We start from the raw sequence: 25023 nt of genomic DNA, 5'->3' as shown, positions 1-25023 counted from the left end.
TTGTAAGTGAGAAATCTTAGGTTCAATTCTTGTCAAAGACGAATTTGAATCATATTATTGTTAGCTCATTGTGAGATTAGGTCCATTCTATCTCCTTAGTGTAAATAATATCGTTTGAGCAAAAAAAAATAAAAAAATAAAAAAAAATAAAAAAGGCCCTCAATTATTTTGAAAAATAAGGAAAATGTATAATATATTTTTCTCATGGAAGGGATGATTCATGAGTGGTAGAGTGGGCGTTGGTGGGTAAAGCAATTACTAGGAGATATGTTTCACATTTTTAATTTGGCAAGTCATGTTTCGATTAGTTTTATTTGGAGGTTAAATTATTATTATTATCGACCACTTAGTAGTACTAGTAGTTGAGTTGATAATTTTGATTTTTAAAATATATTATTAAAGTAAATTAGTGGTCTCCTTTGTTGTTTATTTTTAGTGAGGAATAATTTTGAGTCAAACTATATATTTCACTGATGGACTGTTACTGCTACGCGCAATAATTTGATCCTTTGAGTTTTCTTTTTATACAAAAAAATTTATAACCAAAATTTGAGAATAGAGGTATAAATAGATTAAAATGATAAGCGTTTCTAACCAACAAAAAGAGACGAATTTCTCATAAACGATAAGTGATTTGTAAAAAAATTATTCTTTCAAAATGATGTTTGAAGCGTTATTTGTACTAAAATTGGAGTTTTGAGAAATTTATTTGTAAAGAGTATCAAAACTATTGCGCATTTGGCTAAAAAATTTCATTTATAATTAAAACATCATGTATTGTTATTAATTCAAGCGTTATAATAAACCACATCTTATCGTATGAGTGAAAATTAGAAGACTGATAATCTCATTAATAAGATGGCAGGCTTGCTTTAGACCTTTAGTTATGTACACCCTAAAACCCACGTCATGGCTGACGTAAAATAAAAATAAAAATATTGACTTTGTTACAGATTGAATTATTTGGGCAGTTAGACTTTAGCCCAAGGGCCAAAATAAATATCTTCACTAAAATCCCCAATTATTAACCATTTTATACTGAATTTTAGTCAATTTGAGGCTGAAAATGTACACTGCTTTTTTCATATTTTTCGGCTAGCTCATACCGAAAGCTGAAGAACACATTCGGGTTCTGCTAAAAAGGAAGAGTCAAGTCAGTTGTATAAGAAGAAACAAAACTAGTAATGATCACTTAAGAGAGGTATCTGCCCGGAAAAGGGACTAAATCTATATCATACAACCTAATCGGGAGTTTGCTCCTCGACGGATTTCCTGTATTCCGGTTTCAGCTCATACGTCCCTTGATTAGCTCCCCTGTTGTTGTACACACAGATGTCCTTGAGTATGTCTTTCAAAAATTGCTACCAAAAACAAGTTCAGTGTCAAATCATCGATTCATAAGAACGATGGATTTTCCTAATGTACCAACATAAAGATGATAAAAAAAAAGGCTCACAGTTAATCAAGATCATCACCCTCATTGGCGTTACAAGTTCAAAAGAATGGAGTCTTGTGTTTGGTCTGTTTTACCTTTCAGCGTTAATGCCACTCCCATGTATTTCCGGCGATACAAAAATTCTAGACTTCTTGGTATAAGATATCTAACCGAGAGTAGGGTTTGTATGACATAATGTAGGATACAGTTTCTTATGTAGCTGCCTTTAAACTATGCTTTTCGCATCAAAATGCGTTGCAGATTCAGTTTCTCGATTATGCTACTCCATGGTAAAAACTAAAAAGTAGCAATCTGGTTGCCTAAATTTCGTGCTATGTAGCAGAAACTTGGAAACGGAAAGATCTTACATTGATTTGGAAATGGAAAGATTATGATAGTACTGTAAACCAGATATTATAAGGCAATCAGAAAGAAAATAAGCAGAAAACATAACATACTTCTGGTTGGTTTGTCTCTTGGATCAGTTGCCTTAACGTGCGGTTTGGTTTCTGTTCAAAGAGATTAAACATAATATCCTCCATTTCTCCGCGGTCCTTCCTTGTTCTTTTCATGTCTGACCCCTTCGTTGGCATTTTCTTTTTCTCCTATATGAAAGACAGGTTCTACTTATGCTTAACACAATGGTGGATAATCAATGGTGAACTTATATTCTGACATACAAATGCGGAGCGGATTAAGGGAAGCAAGGACTAATCTCACTCGAGAAAATAGTGCAGAAAAGGAGGGTAGCTATACGCACGCTGGGTCCAGGAGACACAAAACCGATCATCATCCCAGGCCTGGGTCTCATATGAGCCCCATTGTCATTGTTCATCACCTGAAATTTGAAAAACGGACAAATTAGTGGATATATTACTGGAATAGAGTATTAGATAACCCAAATAGAGCATGAGAAAAAATTTATGAAGTAGTTCGGGGTACCTGGATCTTTCTACTCTTCATAGATTTTTTTGGTCCATTCGCGGCAAAGTTTCCCATAGTTCTCAAGGTTCTCGTTATGGGGTTTCATGTCAAATTTGTCCAATATGAAGCCCTCCACGGATAAAGTCCCTACGATGATATATAATTTCGACACTCAGTTAAGATCACCACACTGACAGCTAAGTTAAGAAGTGCTTGTGGCTGTGCCGAAGGAAATATAATCTTCACAATTTTTAACACATTGTTTCTGATTTGAGTATTAATCCCTCAAAAGCATGTATTTCCAATGGAATAATTTGCATACTTCAAACGAAGAAGAAAAAGTTCTGTAAATACGTGATATTAAACTGTTCTTTGAGGATGAATATATTCGAATTTAAGAACCCGAATCCATACACTCGGGTATTTTCATTTCTTAATGGCCCAAAAACTTGCTTTCCCTCCCAACACAAAACCAGTTTACGCAGCAACAATCTGTTGGAAGTACCATTTACCATGTTAGCAGTCAGGAAAAAAAAAAAAAAACAACTAGCCGAAAACTCTGCAATGTATCTCTCAGCAGAACAATGTCAAAGCAAAGTGGATATCCAACAAGAACAGCGGCATCATAACATGAAGCCGAATGCATTTCAGTATCAAAAAAGCCACGGGGGAAAGAGGGAATGCTTACCTTGTGATGACTCAGCAAATGCAGACATTGGAATCAAGTTTCTAGTCATATCCAAAGCGTAACACTTGGGTACATTTTCAGATTCCGTGGCCGCCAGTTCCATGGTGAACTGAGTGTCATTTAAACAACTTGGTGAACAAGGAAGGGCAGCAAAACAAGGATGCATGTATGCACAGATGAGTGGCATTATAAACATGAAGACTATAACCCAAAACTTCACAAAATTAAGCGGAAAATTTTCGATATTCTACTTTAAACTAATCTAAAATGTGGGGAGGGGAATTCGAACTTGTGTGCATTAGTGCATAGAGGAAGAACATCTGCAAGGAAGGCAACAAACAAGGATGTATATGCGAAGATTAGTGGCATTATAAACATTAAGAACTTAACGAAAAACTGCGCAAAATTAATTAGCACAATTTTCAATGTCCTACTTTAAAACTAATCTAAATTGCGGGCAGGGACTTCAAACTAGCGTGCATAGAATAGCTTAAACCTATTGAACCCACATCTGACAATCAAAAACAGAGAAATCCACACGATCAAAGGCAAAATGTTAAGAAACAACAGAATGCAAAAGAAAAACAAAGGTCACGGCCCGAAACGACAATGCATGCACAAAAAAGGAAGAACTCAAAACCCAAAACGCAAAAACGATGACAATTCAATGTGAATGAGTGAAGAACATGTGTGTATATAATATATATATATATATATATATATATATATATATATATATAAAGAAGAAGAAGAAGAAGAAAGTACCTCTTTTGTCTTGGTAATAGGGTCCAAACAGAAAACCACCTTGGCCACAGGGGGAGAAGACTGCTGCTGATCAGAAGCGGAGGCGGCGGCGGCGGCGGCTGAGAAATCAGGTTTCAGACAGCGAGAGACGCGCGGGGGAGTTTTCAGGAGCCACAGTGGAATATTTGCTCCCTTGGTCTCCAGCAAACGCCCATTGACGACATTGTTATTGCCTTGTTGTGGCTTTTTGTCTTCCATCTTTTGGCATTGGGTTGTCGCCACGGCCATAGGGTTCATTGTTTATTTGCTCAGAAAGTGAAACAAGAAACGGTTTTTCCTGATCATTCTCCGACAGATGTGCAACGGACATGATCATATTTTTATACAAAGATTTGGTGTCGGGGGTTAAAGTGAAAATATCAATTAAATCATCCAAACTATATTATAATTTATAACACATAGAGTAGTAACACAATGCGACAATGTTCTCGGTTCATCTATACTCTTAGGACTGCATTACTTAATTGTCCCAATCCTGTCCGTGAACATTCTATAGCTTATAGCATGAGTGACAGTGGAATCATGCAGTCTCTAAATCCTACCCTTTCGGTTAGTGTTTAATTTAAAAAAGCACTTGAACGTGTCTTATGGAGAGAAACCGTCTTTGAAAAGCCTTCTGCTACGCATAAGTACTTCTAAACTTTTCTGCCAAACAGAACTGCAAGCACTTATGGTTGTATGAAAGCACTTTTGACCATCAAGAAGTCCCTAACATGCCATAAACTAAAAATTGCCGGATGGTTTACCACGAATTCAAATTATTTTTTAATCATGTTTATGGATCATGGACGATAATAACATCCATCCAGCAAGGGTAGGATATGGAGAGCTTCTACCGTGCAAGAAAATGCATACGGAAAGAGTTACAACCGAAAAGTACAAATACGAAAACAAAGTAAAAGCACGAATCTTCTGAAATAAACGGGGAGTAAATGAACAAAAACAAATCTCGATTTTGCGAGTTAAACATTGAGAGGATACAATCTAGTGAAGCAAAATAATACAAATATTGCAAAATAAACGAGTATGAATTACACTCATCGCAATATCACACGTCTCTTCTTCCCGTTTCTTGAAAAACAAGTCATAGCAAAAAATAGTACACGGGGTAACATTTGTAATGGTGGTCATCAAAATCAGTTCTTAAGTTACACAGTTGAGTAGAGCGGTGTTCAAGATGGAACAGAATCGGAGTTGTTGCTCCCAGTGGAGTTCTGTTTCCTTTCTGCTTGAAGTGACCTGCACAATGATTCAAGCATTTCTTTCTGGTTCTTTGTTTTCACCAACTGTTTCTTCAACCGTTCACGCTGCTCAGACCAACAGAAAATCAGTGTTATACCTCATCTGCACTGTTTCTTAATAAAGCATCAGAACGGTTTGATGTTTACTGTTGATTGATGACTAATGCAAAGAAAGAAAAACAAAGTGCAAGCAAACTATACCTCGTCTACAAGTTCTATAAGAGTGACATCTGTTTTCTCACATTTGCTCTTCAAGAATAAGTTTTCCTTCTTGAGTTCCTTGATGGACTTTGCCATCTAGGGTTTTGCACATGTAACAAACAGAAAGGTAGTTTAGTTGAAGACGACTATATAACGCGAGTTATGCTGCACAGGAGAAAGCAGTGAAAGTGTGTCTAAACGAAATGTAATTTGAATGAATATGTCACCTTTTCAATCTCCTGTTTAAATGTCTCAAAAACTTCATTGCTTTTCAACAATGCGTCCTGCACGATAAATATTTATCAGTTAAGACCAGGTAGATTTGTACGCTGATAACACAAACATTCAGCACTCGTCAGGTGCTCTGCCATGTATCTTAAGGATCCATTTTGAAAGAAGAGTGCTCAAGATTTCCAAATTGAGCACACAAGAGCAGGATGCCTTTCTTCAAAAGTGTCTAATGAACGCATACATTGGAAGAAAACCCAAAGTCTAAGCACATTTAATGATTTAAACAGTCCAAGGAGACTTGAAAGTTACCACATTTTTGCCTATATCTCACCTGTTAACTACTTGGACTTATAATTCCAAGTAAATTAAAGACACTAATTGTATCATGTCATGAAATGCACAAGTTAATAATATATCCATCAAAAACCAAGGTAAGGTCTTTTCTTTGTTTCATGATATTGCATAACATACTATGCGTGCAACAACCAAACGTCTACAAGTGTATACACGTGAGACTCAACCTACTAGCATACCCCATAACTAACACGCCTAGAGCCTACAGTGCAAATGGACCAACATAGTTTTGTACTCTGAGAATTCTGCAGAGAAACATTGACAGCCTCTAACCAAGCAATAACTCATCCGGTTCTGGTGACAAAGTTTCATAATAATGGGTAAAAGCAATGCGTAAGACAGAAGAATATAACCTGAAACTGTTGGAATTTCTCCCCATCAGCCGTCAACTGTAAGCGCAAATTCTTTTCGGTTGATAGTAACTGTGACACCTGTTCAGCATATAATTTCATCTGGGACTGTTCCTGGAGTAATTTCTCTTCATGCTGCTTAGTCTTCAAATCAGCAATTTGAAGCTCCAGTGATTTCTGCTTTAACTGTTCATCCAAAACAAAACCACTACAGAAAAGTTAAGTCCCTACCTAATAAATTAAACAATCATTATAACTGAACTAAAGTCATTCGTACAAGTTACAGCTAAATTTTACCTTCTGTTCATATTGCTGTTCAGAAAGAGCGTGCTGATAAGTAAGCTGCTGGAGCTTAGTTCTTAACCTGAAAATGAATGAATGTTAATTATCTAATTTTAACACAATAAAGATAAATTATTGAAGCCTATATGATGAGTGCAAGCACAAGGACAACCACAAAGGGAATAAAACAATGGCATGAATCAACCAAGTGAACAGAAAAAAGAGATACTGAGTTGTCAAACTTTTGTAACGAATAATACATGACACCACCCTCCTATAAGGAAAAAGTTTAATATACGACACTTAGGATGACATTGATCAAGTTTGGTCTCGTTGAGACACACACATGCTAGGGATCTCCAAGGTAAGTAAATCCAATTTGCTACGCTATTTTCTGCAAGATATAGCAAGCTTATTTCCGACGACATTTGGATCTTACATTTCATTCTCCTTTAGCTGAGAGATACATTCTTCCTTTTGCTCATCCAGTTTAGTGCTCACATCCTATAACCATAGGAATTTAATGTCAGAAAACATGCATTAAAGAAAACAAGAATGAACTGAACCAATAATTTTTTCTTTTAAAATAGAAAGGAAGTAGTTCTGAATTCTGATGTTCGGAAAGAATACAAAAATGCTTGTTACTCAACTGAACCCATATTGCTTGTATGTTCTCTCTTGGGCCTCTACTAGATATAATCACGATACAACAAAGTACAAAGTTACAAACCAAGAAATATTGTCTGTTTTTACTTTTCAACACACTCGGAATGTTAAGTTGCAAAATATATGGACTTTGGGTGTTTGTACCTTTAAAATATCTCATGGTTAGTAGAGTATAGTAGTACATGAAATGTTTTGTAGTATATAATATAGGAAATGTTTGGATTAATAAGTCAACGGTAATTACAATTCAATTCCCTATAGAAGATAAGAAGAAGATGGAATCAAACCTTTATTGCATCTTGGAACTTGACTGATAAATCTAATCTCAAGTTCTGCCCCTCTGTTGACACCCGTTTGCACTCATCCTGTTAAAATTATCAGGAAGCCATCAGTGTTTCTAGGTTGGTGACAGAGTATTGATCAACTTCACAACTTACCATAACAAACTGTAAGATAGTCAAAAAATTAAAGATGGTATTGACACTAAAATTAATGTTGAGAGTAATAGATCACAAGCCAGTAGTGTGAACTTGTCATTTCAAAATGTTGAAGATGATGCGGTAGGCAGTGAACATGACGAAAATAGGGGATGTAAATCAGATGAACTGAAAAATTACACTCAACTCGACAAAAGTTTAACCTTCTTTTCTACACCAGATACTTCTCCGTCAATAACAATACACTAGAGTGCAGAATAATCCAGTGCACCCTTCCCATAATAAACTATACCTCAACCTCAAAGCAATGGGACAACAAAGAAAAAACAACAAATACTTTCAGCTCCCTCTTTGCAAATTTTTCTAATTTACTAAAAATAAAAAATCAACGAGAAAAGATGTCATTGAGGGAAACTTGACACTTTAGTTTCAAGCCTACAATGTAGTTAAGTGGGCTTCGTCATGGTATGCAAAACTGGGTACTGTACAAGCCTACAAGGGCTACACCTCTACTTCGAATCATCCTATGGCTATTAATAGAAAGTAGGAATTAAGTTTTCATGGTCAATCAGAACCTAGACAAATTAAAGACTCTCAGACAAATATGAAGTTTGCAGAACAATCATTTGAAGGATATGCAATCAGTCAAGAGGTAGCATACCATTAATACTTTGTTCTGGCGTTGTAATTCCCTGCACAAGGACTCAAGCTTATCTCGAACAGAAATGGCTAGAAAGACAAAAAGGATGCAAGTAATTAGTTATTAAGATTCTCTACAATGTTGCTCATGATATAATTGTTATTATAAATACATCACTCCACTAAGACTTCACGAAGGCTATATCTTTCGTTCAGAAAATACTGTTAAATTAAGGTGATCAACATAATCAATTAACTTTTACTATCTAGCTACTAATAATTGGGAATTTCGAAGCCTTGATTCATATCATTCTTCTATTTCATGAAAATTTGTGACATGGGATAGTACATCATAGGTGTAAGAAATCCATATCTGGATCAACTATTATAGCACCACATACATGCAGTATACTTAAATCCCTACAAAATTTCAATGTTACTAGGAAAAAAAGAGATGATTTCTTCTGCAATAACCCCATATTGGAAGCATACACATCAGTATATGGTCTGAAAAGTTTCGGTTGTAAACATTAGCATAGCTATCTCAACATACCCGAATCTCTTTCGGCAAGAGCTTGTTGATACTTCAAGGTGAATTCTATGAACTCCTTTTCTGATTTAAAGGTACGCTTTACACTCTTACGTTTGGTTTCAGTGGATTCCTGAGGAAAAATTTGATCCAACTCGGTAACTGTATTGATGATTCACATATATAACATTTTGAATGAAGATTGCATCATATAAATCTGTCTCAGATAAGAAAACGACACACATGATTTTTGGCATAGGTCAAGCACACAAATTGATACAGTATAAAAAGAGATCTACTGATATGTAATACTAACTGTTTTTCTGTTTTTCAAAGTTTCAACACTCTCCAATGAAGACGTTTCCTTCAAATTGGTTGGTGACGCATCTGAGCCTCTTTCAGCTGCTGAAAGGCAATGACAGACGGGTGGCAAACAAATATCAAAAACTCAAATGAAAAGGACCACTTATAAATATACGTACACATTTTGAGTTAATTTCTTTACGAGGGAAATCACAGGGTCAAGATACTTACGTCTCTCTGAACTTTGACATCTTGCTTCAACTTGTTCCTCCTTTACCTCACCGCCTTCAGATCCCCCAACCGAAGCCTCAGAAACAGAAACAGATGAATCAGGCATGACCAGTGTACCTTCTTCTGTCTGCTCGGCAGGGGAATCTTTGGGAACCTGAACCGATTCTACTGAAACATGAGAACTATCTGTTTCAGACAACGGAACAGGAAACGTTCTCAGTTTCTGAGTCTTCTCTGCCCTATCCTGGCTTGGCTGAAACTCATCTGCAGCCGATTCACCTACAGGTTCCTTTGAACTATCCCTTTCTGTAGAATTATCATTTTCGTTGTTACCCAACGGCTTCTCTTGTTCTAAGGTTGGAGTTGCCGGAGCCAGCGGCTCTGGGGAGCTCACAACAAACCCATCAGGCAAAGAATCAACTTCAGGAAGCTGATTTGCTTCTGGGTTCTCCATTTCACCTACAATGTCACCGTGTGTCAACTCATAGAACCACCGAAATCTATACCGCCCCGTCTACGAATTGCAAGAAAAAAACACCATATCTCCATTTGCAGCTAGGTTTACTCATGTTAGCTCTGCTGACATTCAGGAAAACAGCAACACTAGAACCTACTGCCATTGGGTTGCTAAGAAAATTTCAATAGAACCCAAATCAAACTAAAAGATTCAATCTTTAAGCTGCTGAGTAAAAACACGCCTAAATTATGACAAAAATCTTAACCTTGGGTTAAATTTCAAAACTTTTGTTATCTGGGAAACCAATATAACAGAAGCCAATTCATTCTTTATACTTTTATCAAGAGAACGAAAAGAATACAAAATTTTCAAACACCCTGACAGTGACATCCATCAATCGGCACCATTGAGAAATCTGAACCATCACAGACAAGATTTTACAGAGAGCAGAGATGAAACAATGAGAAAGAAGGAGAAATTACCTTACCTGGTAGATTATGTGAAAGTGAGAGAGAGAGAGAGAGAGTGAGAGAGAGAGAGAGGACAAAGGAAGTGACCGAACTGCGTTGTCTTCCGCCAAACGGATTGCAACTTGATTGCGGTTTTGTCACTCACCTTCGCTTCGCCTACTTGCGTTCGTGTCCTAGAGAGAGAAGGCACTTTTCGGTCACCTAATTTCTTTTTCTTTATATATTTTTTTAAAATTTTTACTAAAATATGGGCACACACAAAGTGTGTGAGAAATTTTTTTTGTTTTTGTTTTTGAAATAGAAGGAGAGAAGAAGAGAGAGATAGAGAATGTGTGAGTAAGAAGTTTTTTTTTTATTTTTAATTAGAAATATGTTAGGATTACATGTAGATGAAGCTTTGAAAAGAAAAAAAATAGCAAAATTTGATTGTGTGAAATTATATTTCTACCCATATTTCTTATTCATGTTCTGTTTTAATTAGAGGATTAAATTGGTAATTTCATAGGATTTTTATTGACAATGAGTGTTTTATTAATTAGTAGAGAAGATACTACGAATTAGTAATGTTTCTCTTCATTTGGGTGTATATTTAATTGGGATTTTAAGAGATTTTAATTCTTTTAATGAATCTTGGGATATTCAATCAAAATTTTAAGTGGTTATCTGAAATTCAAGATAATTTATTAAATTCCTTATAAATCTGAGTGTATTCAATTAGGATTTTAAATAAGTTTATAACATTTCAGATATATTCAATTAGAAATTGATCTTAAAGAATTTGAAAAAAGTTAAGGAATTAGAGAAAATTAGAGAGATTTCATAGTGTATTTTAAGCATCCACAAATCTCACATATTCCCATGAGATTTTGAGGAAATTGAATCAAAATTTTATATGGAATTTCTACCAATCAATTAAACTCCATAAAAATCCATTAAGGTATTTCAAATTCCCAATTGAATACGCAACAGAGATTCAAATTATGGAAATGATGAATTCGCAACCAATTTATTCTTCAAAAAATCTCATTGTAAACTCCTTCTTTCTAAATATGAATTAAATAGAAATGGAAGGGGTGGGGAGCCTTGATCCGAGTAAGAAAAGCCGCATGATGCTTGATTTCCACTATAACACTACCCCTCCTCCAAAAGCTACGAGTTTGTTGTCCCGACTCCTGTGTCTCATTTGTGTTTAAAAACATCAACTGAAATCATTCAGTACTACGATCTGATTATATTCTTCTTCACTTATAAGTGAGAGGTCTTAATTTCGAATCTCATTAATGGTGAATTCGTTATCAAATTAAATTATCCATTGTGTAGCTTGGCCGAACTCCTCCATTCTTAATGTAAAATATATCATTGTACTAAAAAAAAAAAAAAAATCTATATATACTAAAACCGGTGGGAGAATCACTGTAGCTTAGTTACAGTGGATTTCCGATTATACCCCCATTTATTTTATGTTCTTTCAATTGTACCCTTTTTGTTTTGCTGTCAAAGGAGTAACAATTTAGGAAAATTAATGAAAATGGCTTGAAAACTTTGAGTTTTAACGATAAGGACAAAATAAATGGTAAAGTGAATAGTACTAGGTTTAACTTTTTAGTGTAAAAATATGGTTTTTCGTTAAAATAAACAGTATCACGGGCTTTTCATTAAAACTCCCTAACAATTTGGTGACGAGATCTCCAACATAAAAAGTAGATACAGACAATATCACAATGGATTAAGAAACAAATGTGGATCCCCTCCTAATAAAAACGAATTTAACAAACAATGGCCTTCCAATATAATAAGTTTTGTCAAATCTTTAAGGCTCTGTTTGGCAAATCGGATAAAGGGTCGGATATGATTAGTTATACGGACCCGGGTGTTTGGCGTTCACTCGTACTAAATAAGCGCCGGATTATTTAGTCAATTTCACTCTCCTATCTCGCGAACTTGGCTCTTTCTCTCGCCTTCTCTCGGCATCGTCGTCCTCCCCGTCACCTTTTCTAGCCATCGTCGTCCTCCCCATTGCCTTCTGTCGACATCGTCGTCCTCCCCGTCACCTTCTCTCGCCATCATCGTCCTCCTTGTCGCCTTATGTTGCGCCGCTTTCTCTCGCCATCTCTGCTCTCCTAGTCCTCGTCGCCTTCCTCGTCGTCCTCTCCTTGTGGCCTTCCTCATCACCTCTCATCGTCCTCCCCTGCAACTGGGTCTTGCAAAGAAACATGGTGCGGCGGAGAGATGATTTCAATTTGGAATTTTTCTGCAACTAGCTATTTGAATTTATTTGGGATTCTTCTGCAGTCGGGGAAGAAGAAGAAGGGAGAGAGAGGGAGGGTGTTTGGGGGGTGCAGAGAGATCTGGGAACAAAAAAATGATTTAACTTTTTTTTTTTTTTTAATTTTATTTTAAGTTTGATTCCTCCTATCCAGTATAATACCAAACATAATATAAATAATACGGTCATTAATTCGATATTGCACCAAACGTCCGACTAATTTAATCAGTACTATCCGGTGGTTATTTATCCTCTCCGACAGAAATAGTCAGTACAGTCCGAGCAACCAAACGAGGCCTAAGTATAGAATGATCGTGGGAAGTGTAGAATATAAAGGTGCTAAGCCATCTTAGTCTCCAAATTATTTAAAGTGATAAGCAAAACAAAATAAATGTTACCAGAGGTGTTTATGGGTCTCGAGTCAATCAGTGGTGTGCCTTCAGCTTTGTGACTGAGAGCTTTGGCATGTGCTCGGGATCTAGATGGTGGTTGGTTCAACCTCTCCCATGGGAGGTAAACTTAATTTGGAAGGAAAGCAAATCAATGCTTTTCATTTTTTATTTCTTTTTTTTTTATTTTTTTATTTTTTTTGCAAGAATGCTACTAGATGAATGCCAGATTTATAATGCAAGTGTCATTGAAGTTTTATCTTGAATCTGAACAGGTTTTTGTCAATTGTTATTTTCAAAGGTTGTGACAGTTTGTGTTGGCCTAGCAGAAATTTTAGTGATTATAAAACCGTCATGTGATATTACTATTGTGAATGTTATGCAAGGAATAAAGTTTGTAGAAGGTTGCTGATCCACCTTTGATGCCACCAAAATAATGTATGTAAAAAGTTGCTGATCAAAGATAATAGGTAGCTTGTAATTTTTTTTAATGTATCCTATTAAATGAATTTGAGAGCTGCGATATTACTTAATTATTTTTTCACATTGCAACCAAGAAGCATGTATATCATGAAAAATAAAAGAAGTTCTAAAGTGATGATCGAAGAATTTAAAAGTACTGATTAGTGTATGTGTGCAAATAAAACTGTAAAGAGGAATACGAATCCATGATTGAACCCCTAATTTGGTTGTACATGTGTACATAACTTTTTACATATTTTATACGCTTTAAAAACCCGCGGCAATGTGTGGGTACTTATACTAGTATCAACTAAAATCAGTTATAGAGCTAAAATTACGGAAAATTAAAGCCACATATGCTTTTTAATTACTTCATATTTCATTTGAAGGGGCATAAATTTATTTTTTATTTTTTTAAGGGGGCACAAATAATGTGCTTAATATGTTCTCTGCACCTTATGTACCCGTCATAATTCATTTCGTGCACAAAACTTTAGAGGGGGCTGCTTCCTGCAGTGAGCCTTAGTTGCCTTTGTCGATAAATGGGTGTGCATAAATTATTTTTCTACAGCTAATAATTCAGCAGTAAGAAGTGTTCAAAGACTAATTTAAACTACTCTTGGAATAATTAGCACAAATTACTTAAAGGTTGTTCTTGAAATTAGCCCTCTAATAACATCTTTCATGAAAGATGCATGTCGTAGTAAATTTCCACAAAACAAAAGAATACATATGCATGAAGATTGCATGGATATTGTTCTTTAACTTATTTTTGTGGACATGGTATCTAAGTTAGGTTGTCGTACGGTATTATCTTACTTCCTAATTGGTTATTATCTTCATAATTCATGGCTATAAATAATAAGTGCTTCGAAGGAAAGGCATGCATGCATACACTAATTACGTACACACAAACGCACAAATGGTTATGGCGATGAGTATGAAGGCGTATTGTGTGATGGTGGCCATGGCGGTTCTTATCGCGTCCACCTTTCCTCCAACTGCCCTTGCCGACCGCAAGAACATTGAAGTAGCCAACATTGATGCCAAGTGTAACGTCACTACTGATGCCAAATGTGACGCCAAGATCAACGCCAAATGTGGCGCCAGCGTCGACTACAGATGTGATGCCAACAATGGTAGTGGGGTGGCTATATCAGGTACTAGGAACAACGAGAAGGGCAGAAGTAGTGAGGAATTGATCATGTCAAGGATGATGGACAAGCTAGAATCAAAAGGAAAAACAAAAGGAAAAGAGGGAGTGTCAATGATCAATGGGTGCAGAGGCTCCCCATGCAATTCTGTAGTGGCCCCTTGCCAGCTCGGCTGTGTTTGCGTTCCGATTAACTTCTTGCCTTTTGGCATCTGCAGTGGTCTCTGTTGCTAGCTCAACAGTCTCTACCTATATCATTCACTATATTTCATACACAAATGTACTAATCTGCATGCATGCATTTCCACTAATCATGATTAGTGTATATATATACTGATCTGATCGATGCTTAATTTGTAATGAAATAAAGTCGATCAGTCAAAACATATGTATACGTTCGTTCTATCTTGTGTATTTTTGGCTGTATTTTGTGTGTGTGTGTGTGTGTATAGTATTCGAAGCTATGAGTTCAGTCCTTGCTTCTTCTTCTCTTTTCGTTACTTTAGGTACTCGATCAAAACTTCTTGTTGGCCCTTAATTTTTAAGAATCAACTCCTTACTATCCTTAAGCTATGAACTCGTAAACTTAACTCTTCTGTCTAACTATCAAGTTAAATTTATTTCGTACGATGTAGAACTCAGTTTTTCCATCTTCCGTTTGCACGGAGTCATTCCAACATCAATAATTCTTTCAAATGAAACCAACTTTTACAGCGATGAGAGGGAGAGAATGTGTTGCGGGACAGTGAGATTTTACTTGAAAGAGGATCGTTTTGCTTGTAGTGGATATGCATATATACGGTAATATGCCAGGAAGACCCCAAACTGCACGTCTGTATGTGTTTATATACGGTTGGCGGAGCCTACATGAGATCATTAGTTATCCATGACCCGAACAACTTCAAAACCCCTATGCATATTTGTTTGTGTATTTGTATTTGACCCCTATATTTGGCAATCTTCAACACTACTAGCCAGTTTCCTGCAACTGCCCTCAACAAATCTATGCAGATCATGGTAGTTGTCGACATACATCTGCATAAGCTTTTGACAAATGTCGGCAAGAATCAGCAGCGCCCACTAGGTGCTTGAAGAAATGTTCCGATGAAGTTTTTTTTAGACGAAATCATGACTCCATTATTTGAAACCATCTCTTGTTCCTGTATCTCCGCCTAAAGTTACTGCAGAGGGAAAAGGTTGGGCAAACATTTAAACCGAAATTTCGCAATTTTACTGTAAGTTCAACAACCAGCGTCGCTAATGCAACGGTTCCTCACCACTACTCCCATAAGGAACAAACATTGGATGCTAGTAACAGTACATTACAACAAAAAAAACGCAACAGATCGAACCCTTTCTATTTACAGATTGAACCCTTTCTAGGTGGCACAGAGAGAGGACCGCTGCTTATGTTACAATGGTGAAACTTCCGCTATGTCCAATTGTAAAAAAATTCTGGATAGGGATCGATTCTTCTGCAACTTCAAAATATCACCAAGTCGACGCAAATAAGTTACCTGAGAAGGCAAAGAAATACTGTCAGAGAATGCATCTAGCTCTAGGCTTGCCGAGACAACCATGCTCACACGCACGCACGCAAGCACAAACATGCAATTCAGCTGACTTCTACTTTGTGATGCCTCTCTAGGGAATTGAGATATCGACATGCCAAAATCAACATTATTGAACTGAAATTCATCATATCAACAGCGAGGTTTTAAATTTACGATCAGCACAAAACAAGGTGGTTTAAAAACAACATTGCAGTGAAAAGGCATGGCCAAAACCTTGATTTTACAAACACAAAAGGGTTTGCCTATCCTACAAAATGAATAAATAAATAACTAATATGAGAACATTCAGAATCAACAACCCAAGCAGCCTATGAAAACTGAATAATGTACCTCAAGCAAGCAAGAACTTTTTCTATTCAGAGTTGGATTCTACTGGTAGATACACTCGTTGCCTCAAAGTCCTTGGCTGACGAGGAAACGAGAAAGGTCCATCCGAAAATTTCCGTGACTTTGCTTTGCTAGACCTAACTTCATCAGTTCCATCCTTAATTAGAGGAGTAGCTGCAAAGGATTCATAATATGAAACATCAGCAATAAAAAATGAATAAAAACTGGCAATGTTTATTTGAAGCATTATTACAATCACACAAAATATAAATATTTCCAGCATTTCATCATTTAAGTAAAATCTTGCTCCAACAATTACAAAGTTAAATAGGCAAAATTTTTACCTTCATCTGATCCACATTCGTTACTCAATTGTACTTCATGTGTGGATACATGTTCAGGGCAGGCATTGGGAACATTTTCATCGACCCTGCCAAGTCGAAGAGAGATCCAGTCGTCCCTGCTAATGCTGTTTGATTGTGGAGGATGTTGTCCAGAATCAGACTCTTCCAACAAAGCCGAGGGCTGATTTGGAAGAAAATTTTGCAGTGAGGGGTCCTCACTAGCAAAGGGCAAGGTATTTTCAATCAAGTCCAATCCAGCATCAGCATGGAACATAGAAGAGTTCATAACTTGGCTGCTTGGATTTAGATCCGCTGGAACCAAAGTGCTATCAATGAAAGAACCAGAGACATTACCAAAATATTGGAACCCAGGATCTGTTCCACTTACTGGAAATGTACTGTAGGCGGTACCAGAAGAAACTAAATTGGCATCTTCTTCTTCAGAGTCACTAAGAATGATGACGTCAGCATTCCCAGCTTCAGCAGAATCACTATTCTTATTTGAAAATGTCGGATCAGAATTATATGGTACAGAATTGATTTCATTGTCCTCATTTACAGAGAAATCAAGGTTCCCGCTGGAGTCACTGCTGCTCATTGTTATCACATTGTGACTACAACCCTCAAATACTTCCTCTAAGGGGTCAGGCTGATGCCCACGAACTTCAGTAACCCAATTACACTTAACTCTATTATCTTCGTTTAAACCGGATTCCAGCTTCAACTTCCTTGAGGGTTCTAAATCACTATCACCACATGGAGATCCATCAGGCAAATGCCACTGCGCAAGATCACCAAACTCGCCTTTGGTCTTAGCACTCCAAGAACCATCTGGCTTTACATTGATCTCTGCTATGTCTTCTCCACAATTTCGCATCTGTCCACCAGATAAACAACAATAAATGTCTTTGGTTCCACAACATTTAAAAGCCACTACACAAAATCAGATTGATCGTTACAGGAATTACCATAGTTGTAATGCGATTGAAATAACGGTCAATGATTACATCCTCTACAGAGTAGTTCTTCAGGCATACAGGACATTGCCACTGCAACCATAATACACTATTTTACATATTTGCAGATTTTGTAATAATCAAAAATAATAATATATAAGTTTATTGTATCACTTGCCTTCCTAGAGCGTTGGTTTAGCTCCACAAAAGTTTCAAGATCAAAGCAACCCATGTGGGCACAAGGTTTGAATCTGCCAGCTACCTTCATTCGACCGCCACTCATCTGACAGTTACATGTAAACATTATGTTATGGACAGCAATATTATGAGCTCTACACTACAAAAAAGGCTTATATACGCTATGTAGGAGACTTCTCCTTTCGGTATAAATGTCCTTACTATTATTTTACTGCAATTTACTTTTGTTCTAAACATCACTTGTGTGAAATGGGTTGATCCCACTCACATGCGCACTCTAGAATTAGTTACTTTAGGTTTAAATTAGTAGCACTTTCCACGTCACCATCACTTTATGGCTTCATCACCTTCCGGGTGACGGCCAGCACAGCTCAATTTGGGTGTCCAGGTGGATACTCCGGGTCAGGGTGTGTCAGTTTGGTATCAGACTGCAACTTGCAGCCCATTGTCTGTGATCTGCAGCCCGTGGCTAAGGACGGTAAGCTGTTCATTCTTCATTGGGGATCAACCAGCCTGTTTAGCCAAGGTTGACTTTGTGCTCTTATAATTAATTGGCTAGCAGGAAGGCAAGCCTTGTCAATATGAATGTAATAACAAATAGTCTTAGAAAACCAGTATGAAGTAAGGGTCGTACGATCTATGTTATGCTGAGAAACAATGGCTCTATGGGCGTGATAAAGGGATGGTCACCAGGAAATCCCTAGGACTTAACGGTTCCGTGGACCGCACTTCAAGATAGGCACAAGGAAACCTGACCTAATGCCTCAGACAGACTATTCTCGCAACATTTCTGAAGTTCCAAATTAAGATATAAGCCATAGTTTTCATCTAAGGTGTATATTATAAAAAAATAAAAATAAAAATAAAAAAGCTCAATGTTTATGGGCAGCCTCAAGATGCAAAGCTTCATCCTAGCATTCTAAGAATCTAAACATTATAAAATTTAACATTAACAAGTGCATGCAGTTAAAGGGTGTGAAACTAGTAAAAGAAAACAACCATCACTTACAGGGCAGCGGAGATTTACTGATATTGAGTCTGAAATCACTTCCAGGTCACTATCACTATCTTCAGCTGCCACAGCAGGCCCACCGCCAATGCAACGACGAATTCGTGCTAGTGCATCTTCAAAAAGCTCACCATCTTCTTCTTTAGGAATCAAGTTGAGAACCTTGATAAAAAAGTTGAATAAAGGAGAAACACAGCTGGTGAGATGACATGCTATCCAGATTTGCACATCTTCCTTTCAACACAGGTATTTCTCAGAATTTAATACTTTGAACTTGAATGGTATTCTCAGAATTTTCAGATTATTTCATCGGTCGAAAATGTTTCCTTGATTCTACTTTTTCACGGATCAATAATGGTCCAAAAAAGATATCTGTATATTCATGCTTATGGGAATTTCTCATGTACGTACTCAATTTTCTTTTTCGTGTCCTGAGAATCTAGTGCCAAGGACAGCAGATTACAGATAGATGCAGTGCATCCATCCACAAGTACCATCCACATAACTTACTGAGTGAGCTAACCAGCTCTACTCACCAGCATATGTTCCAGGACTTAGGTTATTATCTTTCGAAAACGCTTTAAATGAAGAATCAGTGATGTACCTGCTGAACTGTTCGTCGCTTTACTAGTCTGACACCTAAACAGAAAGCACGATTATCACATGCTGATAGCGAAATCTTATTGATTCCCTCCACAATGTATAATGTGATCTGACATGAAAATAAATCAAATTAAACTGAAACACATTTTCTTAGAATGCATGGATCTAATTATTTGAAATGAAAAGTTAAATACTTAAATGTTAATAATATGAAAAATTAAAAACTATAAAACAACCACCAGAAGTGGCCACAAATGAAGTACACAACAATTAAGGAAGCATAAACCAAATAAGTATAGTACTTTACAACAAAATGGAGGATACAATGCATGGTCATCCAAAAAATACATGTATACTAAAGGAATGACAAACGAGTCTTAATCTCTATCAACAATGAGCAAGGCAAGGATTACAAGTGAAATAATCGAATTATGAGATCAACAATCACAGAAACATATAAAAATCAGAAGTGAAATACTCACTAACACTCCATCATCACGACCATTGGCACCTAACAATTGATGTGGAGGTCTATTCACTGTCCTAACATTCACACCTGTAAATAAAGGACAAATTGAAATGTAAGTTGAAATTGGGGATTCATTCACTTTGACAAAAATAAACAAGGAAAACAATAGTAGGCCCCACCAGCCTGTAGTACCAAAAACTTTAATTCATAGGTCATCCAAGCTGCCCTAATATCATACAAACTCAGTAAACAGGCAATAGTTTATTTCTTGACCTCAGGAGTGGAGGATAACTAGCCTAGGTTGCCTAGCTACTTACATGTATTTTTCAAGTATACTGTTTCACACAGTACGTGGATGCAGAACATCAAATTTGTGAAATCAAGAACAAACAATAGAGGTCACGACCATTGCAAGGCAAAGCTTCATGTGGATTACTAAATGGTATTTTCATTTTATCTGTCTCACAAGTCAGCCAATCCAGCCGACATACCTAATGGTACAGTTTCTTAGGCACCTCTCTTAAGGCAAGAGGGCGAGGGGGAAAAGAAGTTTCTTAGGCACCTCTCTTAAGGAAAGAGGGCGAGGGGGAAAAGGGGGGGGGGGGGAGAGAGAGGGAGAGAGAGAGAGAGGACAGAGAAATGCAGATAGTGTGGTCACATATCGTTTTATTTTTCATAGAAAAAACTGTCAAAGGTAAAATTTATGTATCATCAATTGGTGGGAAAGGATGACCAAATTGCATACCATTGACCTGTAAATCTGCAAATTGTGGCCATTGCATCCTAAATGAAACACTATCATTAAGAAGTATACACCAAGCCTGTATAAAAAAATTCAAAGTACACCATCAATAAATGACCACAACTGGTCAATATATATAACCATCACTTATCGCATAACCAAAATGAAACAAACCTGAACATCATATTGATTATCCTTTAGTAGATCTCCATCAGCTCTAGAAAGTAGAAATGTTTTCTCTACATTCTGAGTAGGATTTGCACTGAAAACATTGATAACCATGTTAAAACAAAATACATAAGAATGGATTACTGGAGACAGAGAGAACGAGAGAGAGAGAGAGAGAGAGAGAAACTTACCCATCAATTGGAATATTTGAAGTAACTAGTTTCACCGGAGATAGTAGATCTTCCACAGTTACCCAAAAACTGCATGTTGGAACAGATGCAAAAATATCAAGGACCCCTCATTGGGGGGAAACTAAAATTAAAGCAAAAATAGAATGGGCTAACCCAACAAAATTAATAAATAAAAAACACCTTTATCACCTTGAACCTAAGTTCCAGCATAAGTGAATAAAATAGAATGAGCGGTAGAGTTCATATTCAATAACCTTCCTATATTTCGTCAATAGGGAATTTAAGACTTATTAAACACAAGTAAATGCCTGTTTCAAACCATCAATCATGGCATCATGCCTTTGAAAATGAATCATAAAGTTTACCTCTCACGTAGCAAAAGTTGCAAAACCAAATATCGTTTTGCCCAGTTGAAACTATATTTCATTCAGATTGAAGACTCAATTAAGTTAAAATTGAAAAATGCACGATACATACGGGTCTGCTCGTTTGAGACGACACAGTTCACAGTAGAATAGAGGCCGAACTGGTATATTGAAATCCCTTGTTTCCTCTGGAATAATAACACAACCAAGATGTTGCTGCACTTGACACCTTGAGTCCACACACTGCAGATAACATATACCTGAATTAGGTATTTTCCATAGATTTTTGAGTTGTTCTAGAAAACAACTTGAATCCAATATGAAATGAATGCTGAAATGCTCCTGCCAGTCATGCAAACCTGAAGAAATATCCAGCCAATACGACATATGAAACTAAATAGAATTTGTATGATCCTAACTACAGCAAATGCTACCGAACCTGTATCATCAACCCATTAGACAATGCACTTCCACAGGGGCAGCAAATCTTCACATCTGGATCCTTAAAAGTTTTAACTTCCTTTTTAGGTTTCACACTGCAGGTGTCTGAACCACTCTGTTCCTTTGAAGCAGAATCAGCTGACGGTGTATTCGGCAATTTTCTGGGACAAAACAATAATATAACAATTAAAATTTAAAAGGCCATGAGATAGAGAGGAGAACTTGATTATAAAGATTTCCAAACACACAGAAAAATGATACAAGGAAGATACAAAAAAAGGGACGTCAATCACAAATTCTCTTTTTGTAATCAGTAACCGCAACACACATTTCATAGAATAAAGAATTTGCCCCAAAAAATGAGCAACTTAAAAAGAGGAAAAGCAAAACCTTAACAGGATAAAACATATACAAAAACACTAAAGTAAAGTAGCACCTGTAAGCTTCATCAATCAGTTCTGCAACTCCTTTCTTCTCAATTATTTTTTTCTTCGATGAATGGAGTGCATTGGATGCTGCCAAGAACCCTGTAAATGAAGATTAATCTAATTTTTTATGAAGCACTCAATGAACAGGGACTCTTGATCAATTATGAAGAACCCGGTCAGCAGATGAATATTTCAGACTAAAATTTCTAAACACCCTGGATGTATTAAACACCTAACCAAAACCGGCTATAAGTGACACTAGGATGCAATACTTTTTGGGTTGTAGTCATAGTCGACTATTGCATTTTTCAAGAGGGACAATGACCACAGATTGAAACAGAATCTGAAATTAATTGTGTGGATGACGAAGTTGTTTGAAGAACTTACTATGTTGATCTGAAACTTCTGCTAAGATTCTATCAACCAGATCCTGCACAGAAAAGACAAGTACAAATATAGTTTACCTCATGTAACAAAATATGATTAAACGAAAACATTTTATCACTCAATGGACATGTGTGAGCCATGAGGTTTTGAATCAATGATTCTCAACATGCTGTAAACATATATGAAAACATAAAAAAATTAAATAATACTGCCTAAACTTCTAATAACAATGAGTAACTAAGTGGTTAAAAGATGTCGAGCTACAATCGAAAACTAAGGAAATTTAAAACAGTATGTCAATGCTAGACTGACCAATTATGATAAATAAACTCAATCATTTGGAATTAGTTATTGAAAGATGACCCCACAAAGATCGCGTGCTTAGAAGTAAACAAAAATGGGCATCTTCTAGAATGCATACGAAGTCTCAGTCATTAAAGTTCTGTGTAGATAATGAATCCTTTCATAGTACACTCATAAAAGTGACTATATTCATGAGCAGATAACGATATAACGGAAAAAAAAAAGCTAAGAGCCACCAACTTTCAGTGACACGAAACCAATGAGAACTACGTTAAGCAAATGCAGACCAATTAATATATATAACAACGCACCTGTTTCCTCCCTTGCTTTGACATGCCCAGCTGAGTCAGAACGTACTTAAGCTCTTTGACTCGAAAGGATGCCAATTTTCTCTGGAGGTTAAACATATATCAGAGAGAAGGGAAGAACAACATACACTCACACATAATGGCATGTGAACTTTTTAGTACAGCCCAAATATTGATATAAGAAACTAACAACTGAATCACGAAAATAGATTATACAGAATGAAAAGCATGAGACTTTGATCCCTCCCCTCTCCCTAAACCCCCTCTCTCGATTATACAGAACAGAAAGCATGAGACTTTGATCCTCTCCGCCCCTCTCTCTCCAACCGCCCCCCCCCCTCTCAAATGCCCAATTCAGAATGCAATAACATTGCCAGCATGAGACTTTGATCCTCTCTCTCTCTCTCTCTCTCTCTCTCTCTCTCTCTCTCTCTCTCTCTCAAATGACAATTCAGAATGCAATTACAATGCCACATTACACTAACAAACCACACAATTTGAAGTTAAACCACAAGAAATCAAACAAATTTTACCTTGCACTCAGCCACCACGTCCATTTCTCTTTGCCCCCAACCACCAAACAGCAATCACCGAACCAATTTCAGCTCCAAATTCGCAAATTCCACCAAAATCGAGCCGAACCCGAACCCGAACCCGAAAACAATAACAATCTCAAACCAAAAATCAAAATTTCAATCAAATCAAAACCCAATTCTCCATTTTTCGAATTGACATAGTCGAGAGTGCCAATTTACCTCGTTGGGTTTCCACTCAGCAGCTCAGTCCTGCTGCCATCAGTGCCCTCCTAAAAACTCAGACTTGGTCGACCGTTACGCGGCGGATTTGAATGGTTTATCAGAATCGAATTAGGTTCGACGTATGAATCCGGGTTGGGATTAGGTGATTCAGCGCAGCAGGCCGGGCACTGCTGGGTTTTGCTGGCGGCCTCTGATTGGACGCGTTGGGAGTCGTAGGTACGACGACGAAACACAATCACTTGATGTTGTAAGTGGTTTATATAAGTAGCGATATCTGAGGTTTCTTCTTCCCTTTGTCTTGCATGTTTTGCAGCTCAGCAGCTATGGAGTTTGGGACGTACGACTGGCGGCTTCTTGTTGACCTGCTTTCATACAGTGGTGTGGATCATAGACTTTGTTACCCTCTTTTTTCTATGGACACAGAATTTGTTATAAAATGCTTTCATATTAGAAATTATTGGTGTTAGATTTTGGATTTTATTAGATTAGACTTGAGGTGGGTGACTGATAATCGTTGATTTGTGTAAATTCTTAATGATTATTGCGCGAACCGCAATGAATTTTTAAATATTTAAAAATTCGTTACAAGGAAGCACGTATACTGTCTTAAACTCATAGTCGATGATTGTTATGAAATATGAATATTTAATGAATTTAGCACAAAAGGTAACAAATTTCAAGTTATTTAAATTATCGGTACAAATAGGCAGACATACTCATCTAAACTCATAACCGTTAATTAGTATGTATCCTTTATGAATGTCGCCCAAAATGTAAATTATTCTTAAAAATCGGAAAAAGAGCCGCACATTCTGCTCTAAATTCATAGTTAGTGACTGATATATATATCTTGAATAAATCCAGCACGAATGGTAATAAATCTCAAAATGTTTTAATAGTCATTACATTAAGGTATTCTAAATTACACGTAGTCGTTGAT

General features: G+C 36.8%; 2 protein-coding genes and 1 pseudogene across 9 annotated transcripts; all 3 read right to left on the bottom strand.

The window, feature by feature from the left end:
* Positions 1 to 1053: 1053 nt before the first annotated feature.
* Positions 1054 to 4062, bottom strand: LOC137721542 (uncharacterized; annotated as a pseudogene). Its single transcript, XR_015963349.1, has 6 exons — positions 3787 to 4062; positions 3048 to 3160; positions 2378 to 2506; positions 2196 to 2273; positions 1894 to 2040; positions 1054 to 1361 (listed from the first exon to the last, which is right to left on the bottom strand). The product of XR_015963349.1 is annotated as an uncharacterized LOC137721542 (transcript).
* A 722-nt stretch (positions 4063 to 4784) lies between these two features.
* LOC137721541 (uncharacterized) lies at positions 4785 to 10433 on the bottom strand. 4 transcript variants are annotated; one of them, XM_088695411.1, is made up of 12 exons: positions 10260 to 10433; positions 9316 to 9774; positions 9098 to 9186; positions 8806 to 8914; positions 8275 to 8342; positions 7464 to 7541; positions 6950 to 7014; positions 6526 to 6592; positions 6232 to 6414; positions 5521 to 5577; positions 5294 to 5389; positions 4785 to 5158 (listed from the first exon to the last, which is right to left on the bottom strand). In XM_088695411.1, exons 2-12 carry the CDS (start codon positions 9767 to 9769, stop codon positions 5024 to 5026), a joined length of 1401 nt encoding a protein of 466 aa, XP_088551537.1. In that variant the 5' UTR covers positions 9770 to 9774; positions 10260 to 10433; the 3' UTR covers positions 4785 to 5023. The 4 variants fall into 4 exon arrangements, with proteins under 4 accessions (XP_088551537.1, XP_088551540.1, XP_088551542.1 ...); XM_088695414.1 differs by having other exon boundaries at positions 9098 to 9183; positions 10260 to 10427; XM_088695416.1 differs by having other exon boundaries at positions 9098 to 9183; positions 10255 to 10417.
* A 5287-nt stretch (positions 10434 to 15720) lies between these two features.
* LOC137721540 (E3 SUMO-protein ligase SIZ1) lies at positions 15721 to 24532 on the bottom strand. 4 transcript variants are annotated; one of them, XM_068460633.2, is made up of 18 exons: positions 24081 to 24502; positions 23859 to 23996; positions 23329 to 23409; positions 22715 to 22757; positions 22336 to 22426; positions 21898 to 22060; positions 21571 to 21701; positions 21094 to 21162; positions 20909 to 20996; positions 20738 to 20813; positions 20006 to 20079; positions 19525 to 19632; positions 18921 to 19082; positions 17892 to 17996; positions 17726 to 17806; positions 16758 to 17634; positions 16417 to 16587; positions 15721 to 16029 (listed from the first exon to the last, which is right to left on the bottom strand). In XM_068460633.2, the coding sequence occupies exons 2-17, from the start codon at positions 23880 to 23882 to the stop codon at positions 16439 to 16441; spliced, it is 2322 nt and encodes a 773-aa protein (XP_068316734.2). In that variant the 5' UTR covers positions 23883 to 23996; positions 24081 to 24502; the 3' UTR covers positions 15721 to 16029; positions 16417 to 16438. The 4 variants fall into 4 exon arrangements, with proteins under 4 accessions (XP_068316734.2, XP_088551532.1, XP_068316733.2 ...); XM_088695406.1 differs by having other exon boundaries at positions 22336 to 22414; positions 24081 to 24488; XM_068460632.2 differs by having other exon boundaries at positions 23859 to 24532.
* Positions 24533 to 25023: the final 491 nt, after the last annotated feature.

The sequence above is a fragment of the Pyrus communis genome, chromosome 1 (genome assembly GCF_041283825.1).
Source record: "Pyrus communis isolate YQ-2024b chromosome 1, ASM4128382v1, whole genome shotgun sequence".
Classification (NCBI taxonomy): domain Eukaryota; kingdom Viridiplantae; phylum Streptophyta; class Magnoliopsida; order Rosales; family Rosaceae; genus Pyrus; species Pyrus communis.
Note: the sequence above shows the minus strand (reverse complement) of the source record. Positions and strands in the feature narration are given on the sequence as shown.